At 48.5% G+C, this 23,518-nt stretch overlaps 2 protein-coding genes across 5 annotated transcripts in view; one reads left to right on the top strand and one right to left on the bottom strand.

Annotated features, from left to right (window-relative positions):
* LOC112935218 (calcium release-activated calcium channel protein 1) overlaps nucleotides 1-12,261 on the top strand; it is a 23,734-nt gene extending 11,473 nt beyond the window's left edge. The window contains exons 2-4 of one of the 3 annotated variants that reach the window (XM_072722793.1): nucleotides 3,020-3,166; nucleotides 11,150-11,212; nucleotides 11,477-12,257. In XM_072722793.1, coding sequence (XP_072578894.1) covers nucleotides 3,020-3,166; nucleotides 11,150-11,179 — 177 coding nt within the window. In that variant the 3' untranslated portion in view covers nucleotides 11,180-11,212; nucleotides 11,477-12,257. Of the gene's footprint in view, nucleotides 1-3,019; nucleotides 10,260-11,149 lie in introns of those variants that run through there. The other 2 variants (XM_072722792.1, XM_072722790.1) reach the window with 2 other exon arrangements.
* On the bottom strand, nucleotides 6,626-23,518 carry MORN3 (MORN repeat containing 3). Of its 2 annotated transcripts, none has more exons than XM_026018832.2 (6): nucleotides 23,385-23,518; nucleotides 20,052-20,225; nucleotides 14,336-14,493; nucleotides 12,386-12,545; nucleotides 9,134-9,318; nucleotides 6,626-8,869 (listed from the first exon to the last, which is right to left on the bottom strand). In XM_026018832.2, the coding sequence occupies exons 2-6, from the start codon at nucleotides 20,194-20,196 to the stop codon at nucleotides 8,792-8,794; spliced, it is 726 nt and encodes a 241-aa protein (XP_025874617.2). In that variant the 5' UTR covers nucleotides 20,197-20,225; nucleotides 23,385-23,518; the 3' UTR covers nucleotides 6,626-8,791. The 2 variants fall into 2 exon arrangements, with proteins under 2 accessions (XP_025874617.2, XP_072578895.1); XM_072722794.1 differs by having other exon boundaries at nucleotides 23,399-23,516.

Genomic DNA, 23,518 nt, shown 5'->3' with positions numbered 1-23,518 from the left:
AAGTTGAAATACTTGTCCAAGGTCACCCATGAGCTTTGTAAGTAGAGGAACCCATTCATTCTTAATGGCTGTATAGAGCAGACCATAGTTACCTGTGCACATACCCCAGTAGTCTGCTCAAGGCCTGATGTACCTAATGGGTCTGGACATTTCCAGTGACTGAATAAATAGCCAGTGGCCCTGGGCAGCAGGCTTTCCTGATTGTCTCTTCTCTGGTTTCATGTTCCGGGGCAGCAAGCCAAAACAGGAAGAGGAAGTGCTGGGGGTGGGGAGGTGGTGGCAGGAGGCCCGCAGTGGTGGAGGGTGTCCCCCTTTTACAGTGTGGGCAGGCCTGGTGACAGAGACCAGAGGGCCTTGGGATGTGTCCCTTAACTCCTTATGCCCTGGTGGCCTGCCCTCACCCGTGTGTACTAGGAAGTCTCAGGATTGGCTTTAGGCCACCAGTGATCTTAAAAAAAGTTGAAATCCTGCTGGCACTTCCCCAGATTTATATGAGTTTGAAACATTTTGTAAACTCCTGGGCTGAACAGTTCATAAGGTCATCAGTTGTGGCAAGTGTAGGGCAAAAGTCTGTGAATCTCGTTGAAATTGTCTGAAAAGTGAATTATATATAAATCTAGATTTTCTAAGGAGGGTATCTGTTATTTTCACCAGATTGTCAAAGGTACAGGCCCCAAATCAGCTTTGCCCTGTGACCTTCATCTCATCATGCCCCCTCCTTTTATAGATAAGAGGGGAGGTTTTTTTTTTTTTTTTTTTTTAATAAAGATTTAATTTATTTATTCCTGAGAGAGGCAGAGACACAGCAGAGGGACAACCAAGCTCCCCACAAGGAGCCCGATGCAGGACTCTGTCTCGATCCCGAGACCCCAGGATCACGCCCTGAGCCGAAGGCAGACACTCAACCGATGAGCCACCCAGGCATCCCAAGAGGGGAGGGTTTTGACCAAGATCAGACAAGGAGGGATCCCTGGGTGGCGCAGCGGTTTGGCGCCTGCCTTTGGCCCAGGGCGCGATCCTGGAGACCCAGGATCGAATCCCACATCGGGCTCCCGGTGCATGGAGCCTGTTTCTCCCTCTGCCTGTGTCTCTGCCTCTCTCTCTCTCTCTCTCTCTCTCTGTGACTATCATAAATAAAAATTAAAAAAAAAAAAAAGATCAGACAAGGAAGCAGGGGGTGGTTCTGGAATCAGGACTCAGACCCCCTAATTTGGCCTTGCTGTTCTGTCATCCAGAGTATACCTCTCCATCAGGAGAGTAAAAACCCCAAAGAATTACATATAGAGATAGTGGGTTTGGGGATGAGGAACTGAGAAATAATAATAAAGCTCATTTTTATTGAGTGTTTACTCTGTGCTAGGCACCAAATATTTTACATGGATCTAAGTATCTTTTTTTTTTTTTTTTAAAGATTTTATTTATTTATTCTTGAGAGATAGAAGGAGAGACAGAGCCAGAGACACAGGAAGAGGGAGCAGCAGGCTCCATGCACCGGGAGCCCGACATGGGATTCGATCCCGGGACTCCAGGATTGCGCCCTGGGCCAAAGGCAGGCGCCAAACCGCTGTGCCACCTAGGGATCCCCTGGATCTAAGTATCTTAAAAGCAACTTTGTCCTCATAATTGTCCTCTGATCATATACCTTTATTTCCATTTTACAGATAAGGAAACTGAGGCCCAGAAAGTTGAAGGAGCTTGCCAGAGTCATATAGCTGAATAAAGTGCAGAGCAGTCAAGGTTCAAAGCCAGGCAGCATGGGTCTAGAGCCCATGCTCCCAACCACTGCTCCACACTGCCTTTCCAGGCCAAAGGAAGGGTACAGAGAGGTACAAGAAATGAAGGCAAACATGGCCAGGCATTCAGGCAGGAGGAGAGCTAGTGGGAAAACAGAGCCCACCCCTTCCCCAGGGTAGGCTGATATGGCGTTAGTGGGTACATCTCAGCATTGGACCTGCCCCTCTCTCAGCCTGGTACATACATAGCAAGCACTTTAGGAAGGATCACTATCCTTAATGGCATTGCCATTGGTGCTTGCTGCCCTTGTCCCTCTAGCCTGGGCAGGCAGACCCTGGCAGTGAGCCCACTGCCCCCTGTTCCAGCCCATGTCTGATGAGCTAGCTCCTTCACATGGGGATGATTTGCAAGGCCTAGGTGAGAAGCAGCCAGTGGCAGGCAGGTCCAGAACATGCCCCTGGTGACCCCGGGTCCACGGGTCTCCAGGAACTGGGAAGCAACTAGTGCGTCAGCTGTGGGGCCTGGAGCAGGGGCTAGGGGAGGAGATGGCTCCAGGGCTTGCCAGCCACACTGCAGCAGCACCAGGTTCTGTCTTCTAGGAAGCCTCTGCGTTCCTTGTTGGTTGGTGCGCTGTGTTCTCAGAAAGGGCCTGGGCCTGACGTGGGTGGGCCTTCGTCCCTCTACGCCACCCTCTCCTTGGCCCTGGAGCAGGACTTAAGGGAGAAGCCTGTGCTTGGGAACAGATGTGGGGCCAACAGAGAGAGTGGTTAGTGGTTGCCCTTTTTTTTTTTTTTTTTTTTGTAATAAAACTGTATCATAGTAAAATATACATCAAACTTAACCATCTTAACTGTTTGTGGTGGTTGGTTTTTAATACCTGGCTGGATGGTAGGAGCTGTGGTTACTATTTGGGAAATGTCTAGCATGTACCAGGGATTCTCATTTGTTAAAATCATCCTATGAACTATGATATCTCGGGTTTGCAAATAAAGAAGTGGAGGCTCAGAGAGGTTCAGTGACTTTCCCATGTGGCTAGCAGGTAGCAGAATGGGGATTCAAATCCAGGCAGCCTGGAATCCAAACCCACTATCCTCACTAGTACTTTCTCAACCCTAAGTGAGTGGATCCTATTCATCCCCATTATATAGATAAGGAAACCGGCTCAGAGAGGCCAGGTGACTTGTGCAGGGTCCACAAGCTTGGCGGGAGGGAAGCCAGGATTTGAGTGTGGCTCTGTGGGCTGTTAGGGTCCTGGCATTCAGCCCGCCTCTTCCCTTCCCCCTAGGTGGCGATGGTGGAGGTACAGCTGGATGCCGACCACGACTACCCGCCAGGGCTGCTGATCGCCTTCAGCGCCTGCACTACAGTGTTAGTGGCCGTACACCTGTTTGCGCTCATGATCAGCACCTGCATCCTGCCCAACATCGAGGCGGTGAGCAACGTGCATAACCTCAACTCGGTCAAGGAGTCGCCCCATGAGCGCATGCACCGCCACATCGAGCTAGCCTGGGCCTTCTCCACTGTCATTGGCACACTCCTCTTTCTGGCTGAGGTAGTGCTACTCTGCTGGGTCAAGTTTTTGCCCCTCAAGAAGCAGCCAGGGCAGCCCCGGCCCACCAGCAAGCCCCCAGCTGGCAGCGCTGTTGCCAGCGTCAACGGCAGCAGCACTGGCGGCATCACCCCGGGCCAGGCTGCTGCCATTGCCTCCACCACCATCATGGTCCCCTTCGGCCTGGTCTTTATCGTCTTTGCCGTCCACTTCTACCGCTCACTGGTCAGCCATAAAACGGACAGGCAGTTCCAGGAGCTCAACGAGCTGGCTGAATTTGCTCGCCTGCAGGACCAGCTGGACCACAGAGGGGATCACCCCCTGACGCCCAGCAGTCACTATGCATAAGCCCTTCTGGGCTTGCACACTTCAGATCTTTGGCCTTACGCTGCTCCCCACAACCTCCTGCTCCAGCCATAGGGACAGCCAGCTCAGGGGACTGAGCTTTTGTCAGGGAGCAGAGAGTGAAGGGAAGAGGCTTTTTTTTTTTTTTTTAAAGAGAAAGGACTGCACTTTGAAACTTTCCTCTGAGAGAGTAAGCACTTCCTGTTCTTCCAGCTTCGGGTTCACCTCCCTTAGGAGGCCACTGTGGGAGCCAGAGGGGGGCCAAGCACTCCCTTTGTCTCTCTCCGTCCTGAGTGCCAGTGCCACTTGGATGCTTCTTGTCTTTTCTGTCTTAGCCACCTTCCCCGTTCAGTGTCTCGTGTGTGTGTGTGTGTGTGTGTGTGTGTGTGTGTGTGTGTGCGTGCGTGTGTGTACACACATAAATATACTCATAATGGATACTTCTTGTGTTTGTATTTGTTGGGTCTGGACCACCTGGTATTAATTTCTCCTGGTGCCCCAATCAGGTGAGCCTCTAAGCAGAAAAAAAAAAATCTTGACATTTTTGAAAAATTTCAAACCTGCAAAGATGTTGCATGAATAGTGACTGAAATATAGTCTGTTCTTGTTACTCGACAGCAGTTGTGTCCTATGAATTAGTGGAAGTTGAACCATTGTTCCTGTGTGGTTAGGTTCCGACGAGCCTCTGGTCACCATATTTTGTTAGCTGTTCAGAGGTGACCTTGCATTATGTGTTTGTTTTTGTTTTTTTATTTTTAAGTAATCTCTACACACAGCACTCAGATGAAAATCACCAAGATCAAGCGGTGTGTTTCACCAACTGAGCCAGCCAGGCGCCCCTATGTGTGTTTCTGTTTAAAGACACCTTATTTAATTTAATTGTTGATTTGTGAACAATGAACTCACTCATGGCTCACAGCATGCTAACTTGTACCTAAATGAAGCTTTTCCCAAAGGTATTTCTTTGTAAGACATATCATGGCTGCCTTTTTTTTTTTTTTAAGTAATCTCTACACCCAGTGTGAGGCTCGAACTCACAACCCTGAGATCAAGAGTGGCACGCTCCACTGCCTTCTTTTTAAATAGCAAAATCACCGGGGCACCTGGCCAGCTCAGTCAGTGGAGCGTGACACTCTTGATCTCAAGAGTGGTGAGTTCAAGCCCCATGTTTGGGCATGGAGCCTCGCGTAAAAAAAAAAAAAAAAATTAAAATTAAAAAATAAAAAATAGCAAAACCAACAGAAAGCACCAAATGTGAAAAATGTGGCCTAAATCGACTGTGAAAAGGACACTTGTTTAAGAAGGCTGAGACAGAATGGTGCTTGTTTGACCTCAGCAAGCAGGAGATTCACAGATAACTGAAGCTGTGAATGAGGAGAAAAAGCGATATTTTTCTCTGTGAGGTCCCATGCATTGGTTGCCAATACCATCCTTCATGCCTAAGTACTTCCTCCTAAAGCCAAGGACATTCTCCTATCTAACCTCAATTCAAGTGATTGGATTCAGGGAATTTGACATTGATGCAGTACTATTTAATAGGACATTTGTGTTCAGTTCTCCACAAGTCCTGAGCATGTCCTTTCTGGCCATGATTTTTCCCTTCAGGGTCATGTATTGCATTCAGTCGTCACGTCTCTTTAGTTGCTTTGAATGTGGAGCAGCCTTTTTTGTTCTTTGTAACATGGACATTTCTGGAGTCCAGGCCTATGGTTTTTGTAGAATGCCACCTCAGTCTCATTTCCCCGATAATTTCCCGTTATTATTATAATCAAGATGTGTATCTTGGCAGGAATATTTGTCTCTTTTGCAGATGGCAAAAATTGACGCCCAAAGAGGTTAAGTAATTGGCTAGACTTCAAGCCTAGAAAGTCTGGCTCAGGCCCTAGGTTGTCACAAAAATCTTACATACTGATTCTGTCTTTGCTTAAGAAATTGGGAGATCCAGCAGCAGCAGCACTGGTCCCACCCCACCTTTTTTTTTTTTTTTTTTTTTTGAGATTTTTATGTATTAATTCATGAGAGACAGAAAGAGAGAGAGGCAGAGACATCCCAGGATCACAGACCTGAGCCAAAGGCAGACGCGTCCCTGGTCCCACCTCACAGAGTAACAGTGAGAAGGAACAGGGTTGCAGCGCCCTCTTTCCCAGATATGATTGCCACAGTCCCCACCATTCCCTTGTCTCACACCAGGCCAGCTTTGTTTATGTTACTTGCCTGGCCCCCCATGGTCCCAGAAACCCAATACAGAACATGGTTTTATAAAAACAAAATCCTTTGATCCAAGTAGAGGTTGGTTGGGCGGGGGGGGAAGTGTGGCCTTAAGTTCTTGTTTTGTGCAAACTCAAATGTGCTAAAAGCTTTGTGGGCTAAGCGGGGCAGAGGATCCTCTTTTTTCCTATTGTTTCTTTTTGCTTCTGTCATGCATCATATGTACCAGGACCCACCCCTATCCCCCCAGTCCCAGGACAGCCTCCCTGACTGGGACTGAGTAGTGGGGAGCAGGAGCCCCTGTGTGGAACTCTCCACTCTCCCCAGAGAAGACCTAGCCATCTTCCATGTGTTCCCCACCCCCACCCCTCCCTGCTTCTGCAGAGACCTGGGAGCTGGCTGCAATGATTTCTGGCCTGCGACTCTAGTCTTAAGTGTTCCTTCCTAAATTTGCCTGAAGTCAACAATCACCAGATTAGCTTGCAAAATTTAGATATCTAAATCTTTCCCCTGGAAAGTTGGTCCAGGTAGATCTAGAATCTTTATTTGGGATGGGGTGAAGGGGCAGAGGGAGAGGCAGAGAGAGAATCGTAAGTAGACTCCACGCCCAGCACAGAGCCTGAAGTGGGGCTTGATTTCACGATCCTGAGACCATGACGAGCCAAAATCAAGAGTCGGAATGCTTAACTGAGCCACCCAGGCACTCCAAGAAGAATCTGTTTTTAATGAACACCTCTGGGTGCTCAAACCCAGGCAGCTCAGGGAAAAGCTGGTAGTTAATGGACAGTCTTTCTTTAATTTCAGTTTTATTTATATTTCAGACACAATACATTCACAGGTTCCAAATACAACAATGAAAAGTCACCCTCCCTCCCCTGTTCCCAGGTTCCCAGTTTGCTCCAGAGGTATTCCTTGTTGCCAGAGTATTGTGTTGCCATCTAGAGAGATTTCATACATAAACAAGAACACCTCCTACTTTTTCTGGGGGAGGAGGGGAAGGTAACCTGTACGCTCTGCCACTGTCCTGTGCCTGAAGAGCAGTTAGATCTAGTTTAAGTCCAGTTACTCTCTAGCTCTGTGACTTGTGAGCCTCCCTGAAACCTGTTTCCTCCTCTAAAATAGCGCCAATAATAGAGGACACCCTCAGCAGTTGTTGAGGGGACATGGGAGAGAACATATGAAGCTGTCAGCACAGGGCCTGGCCCCAAGTGAATGTCCTGTGTCCCACGTGGGCCAGACTCAGCTTTCTGATGTGAGAGGTACAGACAGAACCATGCCTTGGGGTCAGGCCACGTCACTTATGATTTAGAGAGCAGAAAGGAAGTAGTGTTTATTGAGCTTTTACTGTGTGCCAGGCACTTGCTGAGGACTTAGTGAACATCATGGTATTACAGGGTTATGCTTCGGACATTGGGCTGAAAAATTCTATTGGAGAGTGTCCACATTATAGTGTGTTCAGTGAGATCGTCAACTGCTACGCACTAGTTGTTGGTAATATTTCCCCCTGCCAGTTGTGACAACCAGAGACGTCTCCAGATGTCGCCAAATGTCCCCGGGGAGGGAGAGGAGGTAAAATCACTCTTGGATTAGAAACACGCCTTATTTCATCTTCATGTTAACCACAGTAACCTGAGTGGCAAGGAAGGTTATTGTCCTGTATTTAAGAGGAGGAAGCCTGGGGAACAGAGGGGTTAGATGCCATATCTGAGAACACAGCTTCTACATCACTGCTGGGATTCACACCCAGGCAGTCTGCTGAGCTCCTGTTCCTACCCATTATGTAAGAGTGCCTTTTATCTTGCGGAATGTTGTCTAGAATTATGCAAAGCTCTTCCCAGACCTCTGCTTCACAATTAACCTCAATACATGTTACTTGTTATCATTACATCTGTTAGTAAATTCTCCCAAAAAAAAAAAAAAAAAAAAAAAAACCCTGTGAAATCTCCCAAGTGCCATTTTACACAAGGGGCCACTCTGGTCACTTGCTTAGGGTCACAAAGCCAGTAAGTCAGGGGTTCTGGCTCCAGGTGCACATTAGAATCATCTGAGGAACTTTCTGAAGGCCCAGGCTTCACCCCAGACAAAAATCTGGGCTTGAGTCCTGGGTGTCTGAGCTTTTAAAGTTAGCACAGGATACCAAGGTTGAGCGCTTCTGTGTTGGGTTAAGAAGCCAGGTCAGGTCTCAACCCCAAATCTCAGTGGCCAATGTGACCAGATATAGGCTCTCCTCCCTGGAGTACGGGAGAGGTTAGAAAACTAAACACACCTCCTCTTTCTCCCCCAGGGTAAATCCATGTATCCCCTGGGGATGTCTTCCCTCTACCTAAAGCCTCTCTAGCTGCACCCTGTCCCTCCCAGTCACACACCACAAGCCCTGGACTGATGCCACCATGTTCTCTTTTATACTCTTGCCCTCAGGAATTGTAACCTAGAATGAAGGCTGTACCAAGAGGGTCTCCAAAGCCAGCTGGGGAGAGGATAATCCAGTGCTGGGAGGAGTAAGGTGCCCTTTGAGGGTGCCAAGGGTGTGCCCAGAGTCACCACTCTCCACTTGCAGAAGCCACACCGGTTTGAGCAGTTGGGTGGCGGCCTGGAGTTTCTCCTGAAGCTCTGGTGTGCTCCCTGTGGGAGCAAGGGGCTGGTGGGAGCTAGCGACTCATAGATGCTATACCAACGCCCTCTCCTCAAACCGCACCTATACCTGCACTAGGAGGGGCTAGGACAGATGTGCAAGTGCAGGCCTGGGGCAAACCACCTTACTCATGGGTGTTTTGGGGTAAACTGGTCTGCAGGAAATGAGTTTTGAAGGGGAGGAACCCAAAAGAACCAGCTGGATTGCCGGAGGCAAGAGACCTGCCCTCTGGTCCTGCGCTTGAGTTCCATGGCCAAAAGAGAACCCAGGAGCTTCCTCGACCATATCAGAGGCTGGAAAGTATGCCCGCCCCTCACCTGGCATCAATCTTCTTTTTCCTCAGGCTTCTTGAACATGGCCAAGGCTTCCTCCAGCACACCATCAGGGTCTAGAATTTTGATCTGGAGGGAAGCAATAAGGAGTTGGATTGGGGAGCATGGAAGGCCCGGGCTGCCAGACTTTGGGGTGCTGCCCACTTTGGAGGTGCTGTCTGCCTTGTGGGCTGCTGCCAGTCTCTAGGGGAATGCCCTGGCTGAAAACAAAACCTTGTCTGTTCCTTGGCTGGGCTGGGCTGGGCTAGACCTGACCAGGCTGAATGTGGCTGCGGGGGTGCTGTTTCCTGACTCTCTGGGTGTGGCCCCAGGGCCCTGGTATGTGCTGCCCACCTCAGGAATGGGGAACTGGGTGGGCTCAGGGGCCTCATCGCGACCAAAGTCAATCATTGTGCCACACTTGGCCACGTCGTCCACCCAGAAGCCTTCAAACAGTTGACCATGGTCCAGGTGGAAAAAACGGCCCGACCCATTCTTCATGCCTCTCTGCCAGTAGCCCTCGTAGCGGTTCCCGTTCTCTGGGGAAAGGACAGGGTCACATGGGTGCTGGGCATACCTCACCAGACCAGACTACGAGGATGGCTCCTCCACACACCCAGGCCAGACACTGCACCCACAGGGAAAGCCAGAAGGAAGCCAAGCCGACTAGAGTACCCTGGGCTGGGCTGCCTGGGGTCTGGAAGGACTAACCTATCAACATCAGAGCCCGGGGGAGTGTCAGTGACTTCCATAATCAGACCTTGTCCACGGCTCACCTCTACTACTTACCTGAACTTGGATGAACAACATCATTTCCTATTTGTAAAAAATAAAGCTAAGAACATGAATAGGCAGTGTTTTTCCAGCACTCATTCTGCACCTGGTTCTTTGCTATGTTTCTGACCTCACTCCTCACCAAAACAGTTCTATGAAGGATAACGGACTCCATTTTTCCAGATGGAGCTTGCAAAGCTCAGGGAGTCTGATTGACTTGCTCAAGGTCACAGAGCTAAGAAGTGGCTGAGCCAAGATTTGAAGCCAAGGCCTGTTCATCCCAGGAGCCCATGCCTTCAAGCACAAATTCATTCTTCTGCTCCGCTGATGGTGGTGGTAGTGTAAAAGTAATACTAATAAAGCTAACACCTCTTAGCTCAGACACAACCATGTGATCTTGGGCAAGTCCCTTAACCATTTTGTCTTATTTCCTCCTTTGTAAAATGGAGATAACATAGCACCTACCTCATAGAATTGTTGTAGAGATTAAATAAGTCGATACACGGAAAGGATTTAGAAGAGTATGGATAAACTCTAGATGAGAGGTCAGCAAATTTTTTCTGTAAAGGGGCAGACAGTATTTGTGGGGCACAGGGTCTCTGTCATAGCTACTCAACTCTGCCATTGCAGCGTGAAAGCAGCCATGGACAATATGTCAAAGAATGAGTGAGTCTGGTGTGCCAATAAAACTTTACTTACAAAAACATGTTGAGCTGGATTCGGATTTGGTCCAAGGATCGTAGTTTGCTGACACCTGCTACATACAAGTATGAGCTAATAATATTGTTGAGCACCCACTATTATGTGTCAGGCACCATGCTCAGCACTTTACAAACCTCATTTAACCTTCTCACTAACCCTCCTTAAGTTGTATTTTTATCCTTACTTTACAGATAAGAAAACCAAAGCACAGAGAGTTTAAGCAAATTGCCAAGGTCACATAACTAGTCAGAACTTGATCCAGGATTTGAACCCAGGCAAGCTGGCTCCAGAGTCCAGGCCACTAGAAATGATGCACTTAGAGCCCTTACAGTATTTGTGGCCACAACAGGTGCTCACTAAGTGCAGGCTATTACTAGGAGGCACTCATTGAAAGGCACAGAGCTGAGTGCATGGGGGATTGAGAAGCCAGAAGTAGCTGGCTTAAACCCTCCTCAGCTGCCCTGATGTCTCAGTTTGGCCAGATCTCATTGGCAGTTGGAGTCTTGAGTTTTCAGGAGACTGGGCTCTGGTTTGTGTTTCACTAAGCACCTACTATGTGCCAGGCACTGAGGAAAAGGGAACAAAACAGATATGCAGTCCAGGTCCTTATGCAACTCACAGTCCGGAGAGACAATGACACTAGCTTTATAGATAGCATACTACGTGTCAGGCCCCAGTCCTAGTACCTACGATGTGTGTACTACTATTATTCCCATTTTACTGGTGAGGTCACTGAGGCCCAGAGAGGTGGAAACTTGCCCAAGATGACACATCTAGTATTAAAAAGGAAAGGAAGAAGCTGCTGAGGAGAATGTGTATTAGTGGGATGAACAGGGAAGGCCTCTGTGAGGAGGAGACAGTGCAAAGATCCAGAGGATCTTCTTTCTCTTGCAGGAAGAGAGAACAGCAGTACAAGGACCCTGAGGGAAAAGTGTGGGAGGAACTGAAAGAAAATGAGTAAGTTTGAAACAGGGATCCTCAGGGGAACAGGGGTGGGAGGCACTCCCATAGGCCTGCAGACCCTGTGGACCACAGTAAGGGCTCTGAACTCTGTCCAGAGGTAAGAGGGAGCTATGGTAAGGTTGAAAGCAGGGCAGCGACAAGGTCCAATCTCTAAAAAGCTCATGCTGGTTGCTACATAGAGAATGGACTAAGTTCTGACACTGAGACAGTTTACTCATTACTCTTTCCTCCATCTCTGAATTTTTTTTTTTTCTTAAGATTTTATTTATTCATGAAAGACACAGAGAGGCAGAGACAGGCAGAGGGAGAAGCAGGATCCATGCAGGGAGCCCGATGCGGGACTCGATCCCAGGACTCCAGGATCACGCCCTGAGCCAAAGGCAGACACTCAACCGCTGAGCCACCCAGGCGTCCCTATCTAGGAATGTTTTTCTCTGGCCCAGTGCTAATCAGGCTCCTCCTCTTCCTTCAGATCTGTCCAAATGTCACCTCTTCAGAGAGATAGTCTCTGACCCTAAATCAGTCCAAACAGCCCCTGTCCCCAACTCCTCTGTCATTGTCCAATATACCTCCCAATTTAAAGGGATGTTCCTTAGCATTTTTGACCTCAGAACCAACAGACGACGTTGACCTTGAGCGAGTGACTTAACCTCTCTGCCTCAGTTCACTTGCAAAGTGTGGATGGTTAGAGTACCATCTTACAGAACTTTAAGGCGGATTAAATGAGCTCAGTGCTGTGTAAATGCAGGCTATGATTATTATGACCATGAGAAAATGTCTTAGGGACGCCTGGGTTGAGCGGCTGCCTTCTGCTCAGGTTGTAATCCCAGGGTCCTGGGATCGAGTCCCACATCAGGCTCCCCACGGGGAGCTTGCTTCTCCTTCTGCCTATGTTTTCTGCCTCTCTCTGTGTCTCTCCTGAATAAATAAATAAAGTATTTTTTAAAATGTCTTAATTGTTGATGTGCATTGTTAGGCTCCCCCTTCAGCATATAAACTCCCCGAAGGCAGGGATCTGGTCTGGTCATTCATCTTAACCAAGCTAGAGTGGGGCTTTCTGGGGCGAGGCAGGGGGGCAGAGGGGCGTGGCCAACCGGAGGGCTGCCCTGAGAGTGTGGCCAGCAGGTCGTTGGGGCGGGGCTGGCTGGGACGCGGCTGGACACTTACTCTGGCGCAACATGCCCTCCCCATGCGGCTTGTCATTCAACCACTGGCCTTCGTAGAGGTCACCGTTGCTGTAGTACATGCGGCCCCATCCGCTGCGCTGGTTGCCACACCACTCACCCTCGTAATACTCCTTGGGTCCAAAAAACTGAATCCCATAGCCCTGAAAACAGGAAAGTGTCCCTGTTCACAGCACGCCCCCATCACTAGGAAAGCCACCCTTATTTTGCCTGGCATCCCAGCCACACACTTGGACTACTTCCCTGCTTCCTTCCTCAACCCTACATCCCAAGCTGATGGTCGCACATTGAAAAAGCTCCCCAGGCTGTCCTTTCCCCTACACCCCTCTCCTACCACCTTCCCTCCGCCCATCATCATTTCTGCCCTCCACTCGCATCCTCCGTGAAGCAGCAAGATGCATTGTTACATTGCTCATCTGGTCTCGGTTGTCTTTTCTCCTCAGCTCTGATTTGATCCTATTAAAAGTCCCAGATGCCTCCGGGAATCAGACCAAAGTTACAGACTATTGTCCCCCGAAAAATGAAGGCCACACTTAGCGACCAACCACAGAGAATCATGCACTCCCTGTATATCATACCTAAGGAAGTTGGGTGATGCAGCCCAAGCCTACCCCTCAAAATCCTGAGTCTCTGCATAACTTTTAAGGCCCCCATCTGCCCCTCCCATCCTTGTGGGCACACCAACCTTGCTGTTTGACATACACTTTGCTACTTCTGACTACTTTGCTACTTCCCCTTCTCCTTTTTTTCCTCCCTGGTTAACTCTTTGTACCTTTTGGTATTACCTCCTACAGGAAGCCTGCCCTGAACTCTCGATTCCTGTGGGCTCCCTGTGAAAACGTCTATCCTAACACCATATTGGTTTTTTTTAAGATTTTATTTATTCATAGAGACACGGAGGGCTCGGGGGGGTAGAGACACAGGCAGAGGGAGAAGCAGGTTCCACGCAGGGAGCCCGATGTGGGACTCGATCCAGGGTCCCCAGGATCAAACCCTGGGCTGCAGGCAGGGCTAAACCGCTGCGCCACCGGGGCTGCCCCCTAACACCATATTGTATGTGAATTGTTTATTTGGGGATCTTTCTCCCCACTGGTCAATAAATGATTTAAGCGCAGAGATCGCGAAATCCTTTGCTCTACAACTTCCAACAGTGTGTGACCTCAAGCAAGGCACTTCACCTCTCTGGGCTTGTTTCCTTTTTTTTTTTTTTTTTTTTTTTAAGATTTATTTATTTATTCACAAGAGACACACAGAGGGAGGCATAGACATAGGCAGAGGGATCATGCCCTGAGCTGAAGGCAGCTGCTCAACCGCTGAGCCACCCAGGTGTCCCTCTGAGTTTGTTTCCTTATCAATAAAATGAGATGGATGATGATGATGATGACTTTGTGAGTTGGTTGAAGCACCATATGCCACATTCTGGGATATGGTAAGGATCCAGGCATTTATGGGGATAAGGACATACATGCCTCTGGCTGGCTTCTACCACCAGGACCGTCCTCTCTTGTCCTGTGGCCAAGAGGGTGGCCTCTGCTCTCTTGATCCCACTTTTCCTACCCCCTTTCTGTACAAGTCCAGCAGAAGGTGGGTTCTCAGAAAGGAACGCCCAGGGAAAAGAAAGCCAGGAAATGAGTGGGGCAGATGGGGAGGAGACTTGGCCCCCACACAGCTTGGCTGGCTTCTTGTAGCTGCAGGTTACATGGGCTCCTCCCTGGGCCCTCTCCTTTTGCTTCCTGTTTCCTGGGTTTTGTTCTGAGAAGCCTTGATGATTTCCCACCCCTTCCTTCTCCCACGCACACAGTACTCTTTTCCTCCTTTTGTCAGCCCTCCTCCCCTTTCTCCCAGGTCTCTCTGGCTGCTCCCCTCATGCACACACAAACAGAGTCTGCTTTCAGCCTGGCTCACACCCCAGGGCTTGATGGGAAACACTCACCGATTTTTTATCGCCTTTCCACCAGCCGGAGTATATTTTCCTGTGCTTTCCCATCTCTCGGTCAGAAAAGCTGAGGGTGCCATAGCCATCTCGCTTCCCAAACTTCCAGTCTCCCTCATACATGGCTCCTTTCTTCTTCCAGATCTGTGTTCCTTTTCCTGATGACGCACAGAGGGGTGGACACTGCAGACATGACAGCCATGGGGCTGGAGGGGCAGGTGCTACGTCTGCCTTGGCCTCAGGGGCCTCTAGAGGACTTGGTGATTCTCCAGGGCTGGGCCAGGGTCTATGCCTCATCTCTAGACCCCCAGCACCAGCAAAAACCCCAAGATTGTTCCATTTCTACAAATAGCAGCTCTTCAGCCCTTTTCCCTGAAGCCAGATTGATAACAGTAACCCCCAAGAAGAAACCTGCCTCTTCTTCTTCTCTTAATAACAATGAGCTTCATTTCTTAATAATACTGAAGGTTGCACCAGAAGGCCAGAGTTTCTAGAAAATGTCCTGCATATTTCTTCAGTTTCTCTTCAGAAACACACATGGGAACCTATGTCCTACCACTCCAGCCTCATCTGTGTCTTCTGCCCCCAACTTCCAGACTGCCCTCCAACCACTATGGCCTTCATATTGTTCCTGGAACCCACCAGATATGCCTCGGCCTCAGGGCCTTTGTACCTGCTTGTCCTTTGGCCTGGAATGCTCTTCTCCAAATATTTAGTCACTTCCTACCTCTTGCAAGTCTCTGTTCAAATCTTTTTGCTCAATGAGGACTGCCCTGCCCATCCCATATAAAATCACAAGCCTCGGGGTGCCTGGGTGGCTCAGTTGGTTAAGCGTCTGTCTTGGCTCAGGTCATTATCCCAGGGTCCTGAGATTGAGCCCAGCATGGAGTCCTGCATCAGGCACTGCATGGAGCTCCCTGCTCAGTGGGGAGTCTGCTTCTCCCTCTGCCCCTCCTCTTGCTTATGCTCTCTCTCTCTCTCAAATAAATAAATGCAATCTCTTTCAAAAATGTTTGAAAATAAAATAAAATTAGAAGCCTATCCTACCCTCTTACCCTGCTCTGCTTTTCTTTCCTTTCTTTCCTTTCTTTCTTTCTTTCTTTCTTTCTTTCTTTCTTTCTTTCTTTCTTTCTTTCTCTCTCTCTCTCTCTCTCTCTTTCTTTCAGATTTTATTTACTTATTCATGAGAGACACAGAGAAAGAGAGGCAGAGACACAGGCAGAGGGAGAAGCAGGCTCCATGCAAGGAGCCTGATGTGGGATTCAAACCCAGGAACCCGGGATCACACCGTGAGCCAAAGGCAGGCGTTCAACCGCTGAGCCCCTCAGGCATCCCTCTGCTTCTTTTCATATAACTTGTCAACTCCTAACATATCAGACAATTCACTTATCATTATCGTCTATTGTCTAGCTCTCCACGAGAATGTGCACTCCACGAGGACACAAACTTCAGTCTGTTTTATTCACTGCTCTATTCCCAGCACCAAATTCAGTGCCTGGCAAGTTGCAGTAAACAATACATGATGAAAAAAGACATTTGTTGAACAAAGGGACAAATAAAATATTTGTGGGCTAATACATGTCTTGGTCCTTAGTGGCTCAGGAAAAGAATCCAACATCGCCCCTGTGAGCTTTTTAATAATCTCAGGCAAGTAACTTAACTCCCTGGGCCTCAGGCTCCTCACCTGTAAAACGGGATGAAAATACCTCATGCGGTTACTCTGATCACTAACTTCATTAAAATAAGAAAACACTTAGAGCAGTGCCTGCAAATACGAAAGATGTTACCAATTATTTTTGCCCTTGAGATAGAGCCCTCATCCGTTTTTGTTTTTGTTTTTTTAAGATTTTATTTACTTATTTATTTATTCATGAGAGTCACAGAGAAAGAGAGAGGCAGAGACACAGGCAGAGGGAGAAGCAGGCTCCTCGTGGGTAGCCCGATACAGGGCTGGATCCTGGGACCAGGGGACCAAAGCCCTGAGCCAAAGGCAGATGCTCAACCGCTGAGCCACCCAGGTGTCCCTATCCGGTTATTTCCACTTGTACTTCGTCTGGTTTGGGGGAACCAGCCCCTCCTGAGTCTCCATCCCGAAGGTTTGCGTGGGTCTGACTCCTCCCTCTGGCAAGTCTAGCCAATCAGCGTGGGCCACTGAGATTGGTTCAGTGCCAGGCATGTGATCCAAGTTGGTTCAATGAGACCTCGTGCTTCTGGGATAAAGACAAATTTACCATCTTTTTTTTTTTTTTTTTTTTATGATAGGCACACAGTGAGAGAGAGAGACATAGGCAGACATAGGACATAGGCAGAGGGAGAAGCAGGCCCCATGCACCGGGAGCCCGACGTGGGATTCGATCCCACGTCTCCAGGATCGCGCCCTGGGTCAAAGGCAGGCGCTAAACTGCTGCGCCACCCAGGGATCCCAAATTTACCATCTCTTATAAGGTTCTGTATGGCCAGACACCCTGACCTGCCCACTCTCCCTTCTGTCTCTGCTCTGGGCACACTGTGTTTCAGTCTATTCCTTGAACAAGACTTGATACCCCCCCCCCCCCAAATGCTTCCATTCTGATTCCACTATCTGGAAGACATGCCCTTCTGCCGGGCTAATCCTTCTTATCTTTGTGCACTCAACTCAAACATCATCTGTCCGTGTTCTCATGGCCACTTACATGTCTCTTCTCTGGTCCCTTCATATCCTGGTGTCACCACTTTTATTTTTACTTTTTATTTTTTGAAGTAAAATAGCCTTGTTTTATTATGTGCAGACTATATATAAATAAACCACCCACTCTGAAAACAGCAGGTTCTGGCTTTTCCCAGAGTCCTCAGAAACCTCTGGGAGACAGTTCCTTTCCTTAGAGAGCGGTGTGTGTGTGTGTGTGTGTGTGTGTGTGTGTGTGTGTGACATCTAGCCACATGCTCCTCCTTGCCTAAAATCTTAAACCCTGTCTCCATCCAGCTCCTCTGGTCCAGAAGGAGGCATAAGCCAGTCACTCAACCTCCATCTCATTCCTCGGCAAAGAATCAAGGAAGGCTTGCCACTCTGCTAGTAATAACACTGAGGAGGTTGGTCTTATTCTGAATCTCTTTCAGGGTATCTTGACTAATTCTTCTCATTCTGGGCCATAGCTTTATAGTCCTCTGTAGTTCTCCACCATGTAGTGTACATAGTCAATGAAGTGTCTGAGACAACATGTTTGCTTTGTTTTCTGGGAGGCTGGCTTCTGCCTTCAGGTCATTCATCACATAGGCTGATGCCCCCACTTTTAGCCATGTGACCCTCAATAAGTCATTTCCTCTCTTTGAGCCCCAGTCTCCTCATCTGTAAAATGGGATATTACTTATTATGCAGGTTCTCTCTGAGACTGGAGCTCCCTGGGGGTTGGCATTATGCCAGATGCTTGGTACAGGGCCTGACATGGACTAGGAATGCTGTAGGGGTTAGCAGAGTGCATGAATGAGCAGTCCAGGGAACCAGTGGGCACCCAATCCCTGTCCTGCATGATGATGACTCTCTTAACTACTTCCAGGATGCTTATACCCTAGCAACCCCCATGGGCTAGGTCAAAGGCATGTGCCTTAAAGAGAGGGGAGGCTGGGTCTGGATTCTCCCACAGGTCCATTTTCTGAAGCCCCAGCCCAAATCAGCTCTATCCCTCCAAGGTCCTAGGGAAGGCAGGACTCACACTGAAGGAGGGCTCAGATGGCCACTGTCAACCCTCAAGTTCATATCACCGGTGGGGCAGCGAGATCCAGAGTCACACAGCTGTTCAGTGGTGGAGGCAGACTCAGAACTTCAGGATCCTAATTCCTAATTCCTAGTTCCTGTCTACCCTACTGCTACCCATGAGGACTAAAGCACACATGGACATCTTTAACCACACACAGAGCTCCCAGTAGCTGCATAAAGCCTGGCCTTTAAGTCAGTGCTAAGGGTCAGTGCTGTGTCATACACTGGAAAGAGTCAGCTTTCGAGTGCTTCTGAATGACGAAAATTCTGAGTAGTGGTGATCCCTGCCATGCTCAGCCCTCAAAGAACACTCATAGACCTTTCTGCAGAGACCCTGGGCTACATACATGGAAGATGTCATTTCTTATCTTTACCAATAGGAATGTCCCCACTTTACAGAATGGGACACTGAGGCTCAGAGGGGGTAATTAATCACTCAAGATCATGGTTGGTGGAGCTGAGATTCTGACCCAGGTTTATGGACTCTAAAGTACTTAACTCAGGAAGGCAGGAGAGAAAAGTGGTGAAGAGCATAGAATCTGGAATTGCAAGCCCTGAGTGAGAGGCCATACCACCTTTTTTGAATAAAAACTTGTTTTTCTTGGGGCTTTTGGCTGGCTCAGTTGCAAGAGTATGTGACTCTTGATCTCAGGATCATGAGTTCGAACTCCATGTTGGGTGTAGAGATTACTTAAATAAATAAAACTTTTTTTCAGATTTTATTTATTTTTTTTTCCTTCTTTTTTTTCATTTTTTTTTTCAGATTTTATTTTTAAGGGGTGCGTGGCTGGCTCAGCTAGTTAAGTGGCCAATTCTAGATTGATCTCAGGACTGTGAGATCAGCTTCCATGCTCAGCTCCAAGTCTGCTCTGAGATTCTCTCTCCCTCTCCCTCTGCACCTCTTGCTGTGCTCTCTCTCTCTGAAATGAATAAATTAATTTAAATATTTTATTTTTAAGTAATCTCTACACTCAATGTGGGGCTCAATTTTATAATCCTGAGATCAAGAGTCGTATATTGTATTGACTGAGCCAGTCAGGTGCCCCTAAATAAATAAAACTTAAAAAAACAACATTTTTTATTAGGGCTTAGTTTAAATTTTAAAAATTATGTAAATTTTAAAAAGATTTATTAATTTATTCATAAGAGATATAGGCAGAAGGAAAAGCAGGTTCCCCACAGGGAGCCTGATGTGGGACTCAATCCTGGGCCCTGAGCCAAAGGCAGACACTCAACCACTGAGCCACCCAGGCATCCCTGGTTTTTTTTTTTTTTTTTTTTTTTTTCCGATAGAGAGAACCAGTAGGGGAGAGGCAGAGGTAAAGGGAGAAACAGACTCTCCAATGAACAGGGAGCCCAATGTGGGACTCAATCCTAGGACCCTGGGATCAGGACCTGAGCCAAAGGCAGCCACTTAACCATCTGAGCCACCCAGTTGCCCTTGGGCTTAGTTTATATCACAAGGACCCCCATGCCATTTGTTTGTTAAAGTTGCAGTTAAAGCCCCAACTAGTTGTGTGTGTGTGTGTGTGTGTGTGTGTGTGTGTGTGTGTGCATCCTCATTAACCCACTGCTGGTCAGACTCCCATGTCAGAGTTGTTTGAGTCCCCACTGCAAGCTGGTTTGGGGAGGTACCTTGTCTTCCTGCTAGCCAGCCCCGAGTTTAGCCCAGGTCACAGAGCTCAGGGACCACGCTGGAGTCCCTAGAACCCTGGTCATGGTTTTGGTTGGTATGTCAAGACCACTTTGTCCCCTGCTGATCCTTTGTCTTGGCTCACCTGACGTCTAGGGTGAATCTGGTTCCAGAGCCCCAGCATGTGGAGACCCCTAGCTGGCCCAGGTCTGCAGCCTTCACCCCTAGGGAGAGCCTTGAGGACACATCTCCTATCCCCAGCAAGCTCTGCTTGCTGCTTCCATGGCCCCAGTCACCCACCACTCTGCATTGCCCCCACTCCCTGGGGCCCCTGGAAGTCCCCCACTCACCATGTTTCATGTTGTCCTTCCACTCACCCACATAGCAGTCACCATTGACAGCGTACACCTGGTGCCTCAGTCCATTCTTTTGAGCCTTCTTGTCCCACTCCTTCCATGGGGGCTCCGACTTTTGCAAGCCCTTGGAGATAGGCATGTTGGCTGCTTCTGTGGGGCCAGTGGGTGCTAGCAAAGGGTTAGGGACATCAGGGGCTCAGTGCGCCCATAGTAGTGCCAGGATCCTGGGGCTTCCTGGGGAGGCACTTGTTTGGACCCAAATGACATGAGTCCTATGTGTTCTGAGTCCCCAGGCAGATGAGCAGCCCTTTGTGGGGCACCCTTCCGTTGCTGGACTGACCCTTGCCTGTCACCTCCTTTGCATTTCTAGGGCCTCCCTGAGGTGTGTCTGATGACACAATTGCTTGGGAACCCAGGGAAACCAATATAGGAGGGGGATTTGTGATGGCATCAGGAAGAGGTTGCCCCCAACTAGTGGTTGATAGTTACATATTTAATAACCAGCATGACCAATCAAAGTGGATGCTGGTCCTAAGGCTAGAGCTTGGCCTGGAGGCCCAGTGGTGAGCATTGGAATCCATTCCAGGAGAGTTGTGGAAGTGAGGAATAGCCAGGCCACTCTGGGCTGGCAGACAGTTGCTACAGCACAGCCTGCAGGGACACCTTCCCCACACCCAGTATGCAATACTGGAGCCCCTTTGGTCCTGCCTTATCTGTTAGAAGGTGCTAGAAATGTCCAGTGCCTGGCTTTAGAGGCTGTCAGGGGAGCCCACCAACTAAAGATACTGCCTCTAGGGTGACCAACTATCTGGATTTGCCTAGGAACTGTGGGGTTTCCTAGGAACTTGGACTTTAGTGCTAAAACTGGGTCCCAGGCACACCAGAATCATCCTTCTACCTCTGCCCAGATACTCTACTTGTCTGTCTTATTACATGGTTAGGTTTTTCCATCAGACCAGGGCTCTCTTTCTAACCGTGCCTGATGGGGTTGTAGAGAAACTTTAGGTGGTCTAGGGTCTCTCCTTATTCTGGGAGCCCCCGGACCTATGCTCTCATGTCCCTAAGATCTCCAGTGCAAACGGTCATGTCTACCTGTCTATCTCCATGGGGCTGGTGCAAAGTGATAAAGATGGTCTCCTTCATATCAAGGGAATCTGTTTCCCCTCAGCAAATACCATCATCTATCCTGCTCCATTGGTTTGGGGAATACACACACACACACACACACACACACACACACACACCAGCAGAGCTAGCAGTAGGGGCTGGAGTGAAATATTTTACCACTAGCAAGAGAGGTGCTGACCTATTAGAATGACCTCTGGGCTGAGCAACTTTCAGATCATGGTGTCCCAGGCATCCACCCATGCAGGGTCAGCATCATGGGTGTGCAACTTGTACAGTTGAACAGGGCCCACCCTTAGAAGGGCCTGTGCCTTGTTTATTTCTTTGCTGTGCCTGTTTTTAAATTCCTTTTTTTAATTTTTAATTTTTTAAAGGATTTTATTTATGTATTCATGAGAGACAGAGAGAGAGGCAGAAACATAGGCAGAGGGAAGAGCAGGTTCCATGCAGGGAGCCCAATGTGGGACTTGATCCCAGGACTCCAGGATCATGTCCTTTTTTTTTTTTTTTTTTTCTTTTTTTTTCAGGATCATGTCCTGAGCAGAAGGCAGACGCTTAACCGCTGAGCTACCCAGGCGTCCCTAAATTCTTTTTTTTTTTTTTTTTAAGATTTTATTTATTTATTCATGATAGACACACACAGAGAGAGAGAAAGAGGCAGAGACACAGGCAGAGGGAGAAGCAGGCTCCATGCCCGGAACCTGATGTGGGACTTGATCCCGGGGTTCCAGGATTGTGCCCCGGGCCAAAGGCAGGCACTAAACCACTGAGCCACCCAGGGATCCCCAAAAGATATATTTATTTATTCATAAGAGACACACAGAGAGGCAGATACAGGACTTGATCCCTGATCCCAGGATCACACCTCGGAGCTGAAGGTAGCCCTGAGCTGCAGGCAGCGCTCAACTACTGAGCCACCCAGGTGTCCCTGTTTTTAAATTCTTAATACTTCATGAATGAGGGCTGCCTTTTTCATTTTGCACTGGGCCCGCACCTCAAGGAGTTCCTTCTGTTGGACTATAGCAGGGTCTCCAGGAGTCTGACCAGGCTGACCAACCACACTGGCTAGCCCATATTTTGACAATCATGCCTAGGAACAGGGTAAGCAGGGATCCCTGGGTGGCTCAGCGGTTTGGCGCCTGCCTTAGGCCCAGGGAGTGATCCTGGAGTCCCGGATCAAATCCCACAATGGGCTCCATCTGCTTCTCCCTCTGTGTATGTCTCTGCCTCAATCTCTCTCTCTCTCTCTCTCTTTGTCTTTCATGAATAAATAAATAAAATCTTTAAAAAAAAAAAAAAAAAAAAAAAGGAACAGTGTAAGTTTCTCCAGGCAAAGAAAACAGTAGGGACAAAAGCTGGAAGGGAGGAAACACTTTCAGGCCCTAAACTTAACATTTTTCTTTTTTTTTCTCCCTTTTCCTAATACTACCTGTACAGTGATGAATCTTCATGTTTACATTAATTCACTTTTTTAAAAAATCAATATATTTATCCGAGAAAGAGGCTACCTATCTTACTATAAATTGAAAACCAGTAACAAATACCCTAAGGGGAAGGCACTGTTAAAATAAAAATACTATAAGGAAACCACCTTAATGGCGCAGCAGTTTGGCGCCTGCCTTTGGCCCAGGGCGCGATCCTGGAGACCCAGGATCGAATCCCACGTCGGGCTCCCGGTGCATGGAGCCTGCTTCTCCCACTGCCTATGTCTCTGCCTCTTTCTCTCTCTGCGTGACTATCATAAATAAATAAATAAAAATAATAATAATAAAAAAAAAGGAAACCACCTTAAGTCCTAGCTAGATATCGTGGCTTACAGTTGAGATTAGCAAATATTCAGAAGGATGTTAATGCCATATTAGCCCCAAACTGACACTTTCTCCTTGGTTTACTCAGTACTGTGAGAACCTAGAACCTAATAACTTTTTTTACGATGTCGCTAGGTGTTACTTAATGCCCCATCAGTGTCATATAAAATCCTCTGTCCCACTCTTTCTTGGGAACAGGGATTCTGCTCAAGAGGAGGTTGCAGTCTTAATACGTGAGCTACCGAAGGGAAAAGAAAGTTTTGTGTGTGGGGGGGGGGGGGCATTAGTTTTGATTCTAAATAACAATAAATTAACCACAATGGAAGTTGGAGGGGCGGGGTCCAGAGGGCTCGGGGGATCCCGAGCCCCACCACTACCGCTTGTGCCAGCTCACCTGCGCCCGCTCACCTGTGGGGCGGGGCCTGGATCTGCAGCCCCTCGGGCCGGAGCGAGGGGGTCACAGCCTCCAACCTCGGTAACAGAGTGCAGCGCGGGCTCCGGCGTCCGCGGCCGGGCTGGGGTCGCTAT

Source organism: Vulpes vulpes, chromosome 10, assembly GCF_048418805.1.
Source record: "Vulpes vulpes isolate BD-2025 chromosome 10, VulVul3, whole genome shotgun sequence".
NCBI classification, from domain to species: domain Eukaryota; kingdom Metazoa; phylum Chordata; class Mammalia; order Carnivora; family Canidae; genus Vulpes; species Vulpes vulpes.
The sequence above is the reverse complement of the archived record's forward strand: the minus strand, read 5'-3'. Positions and strand labels throughout refer to the sequence as shown.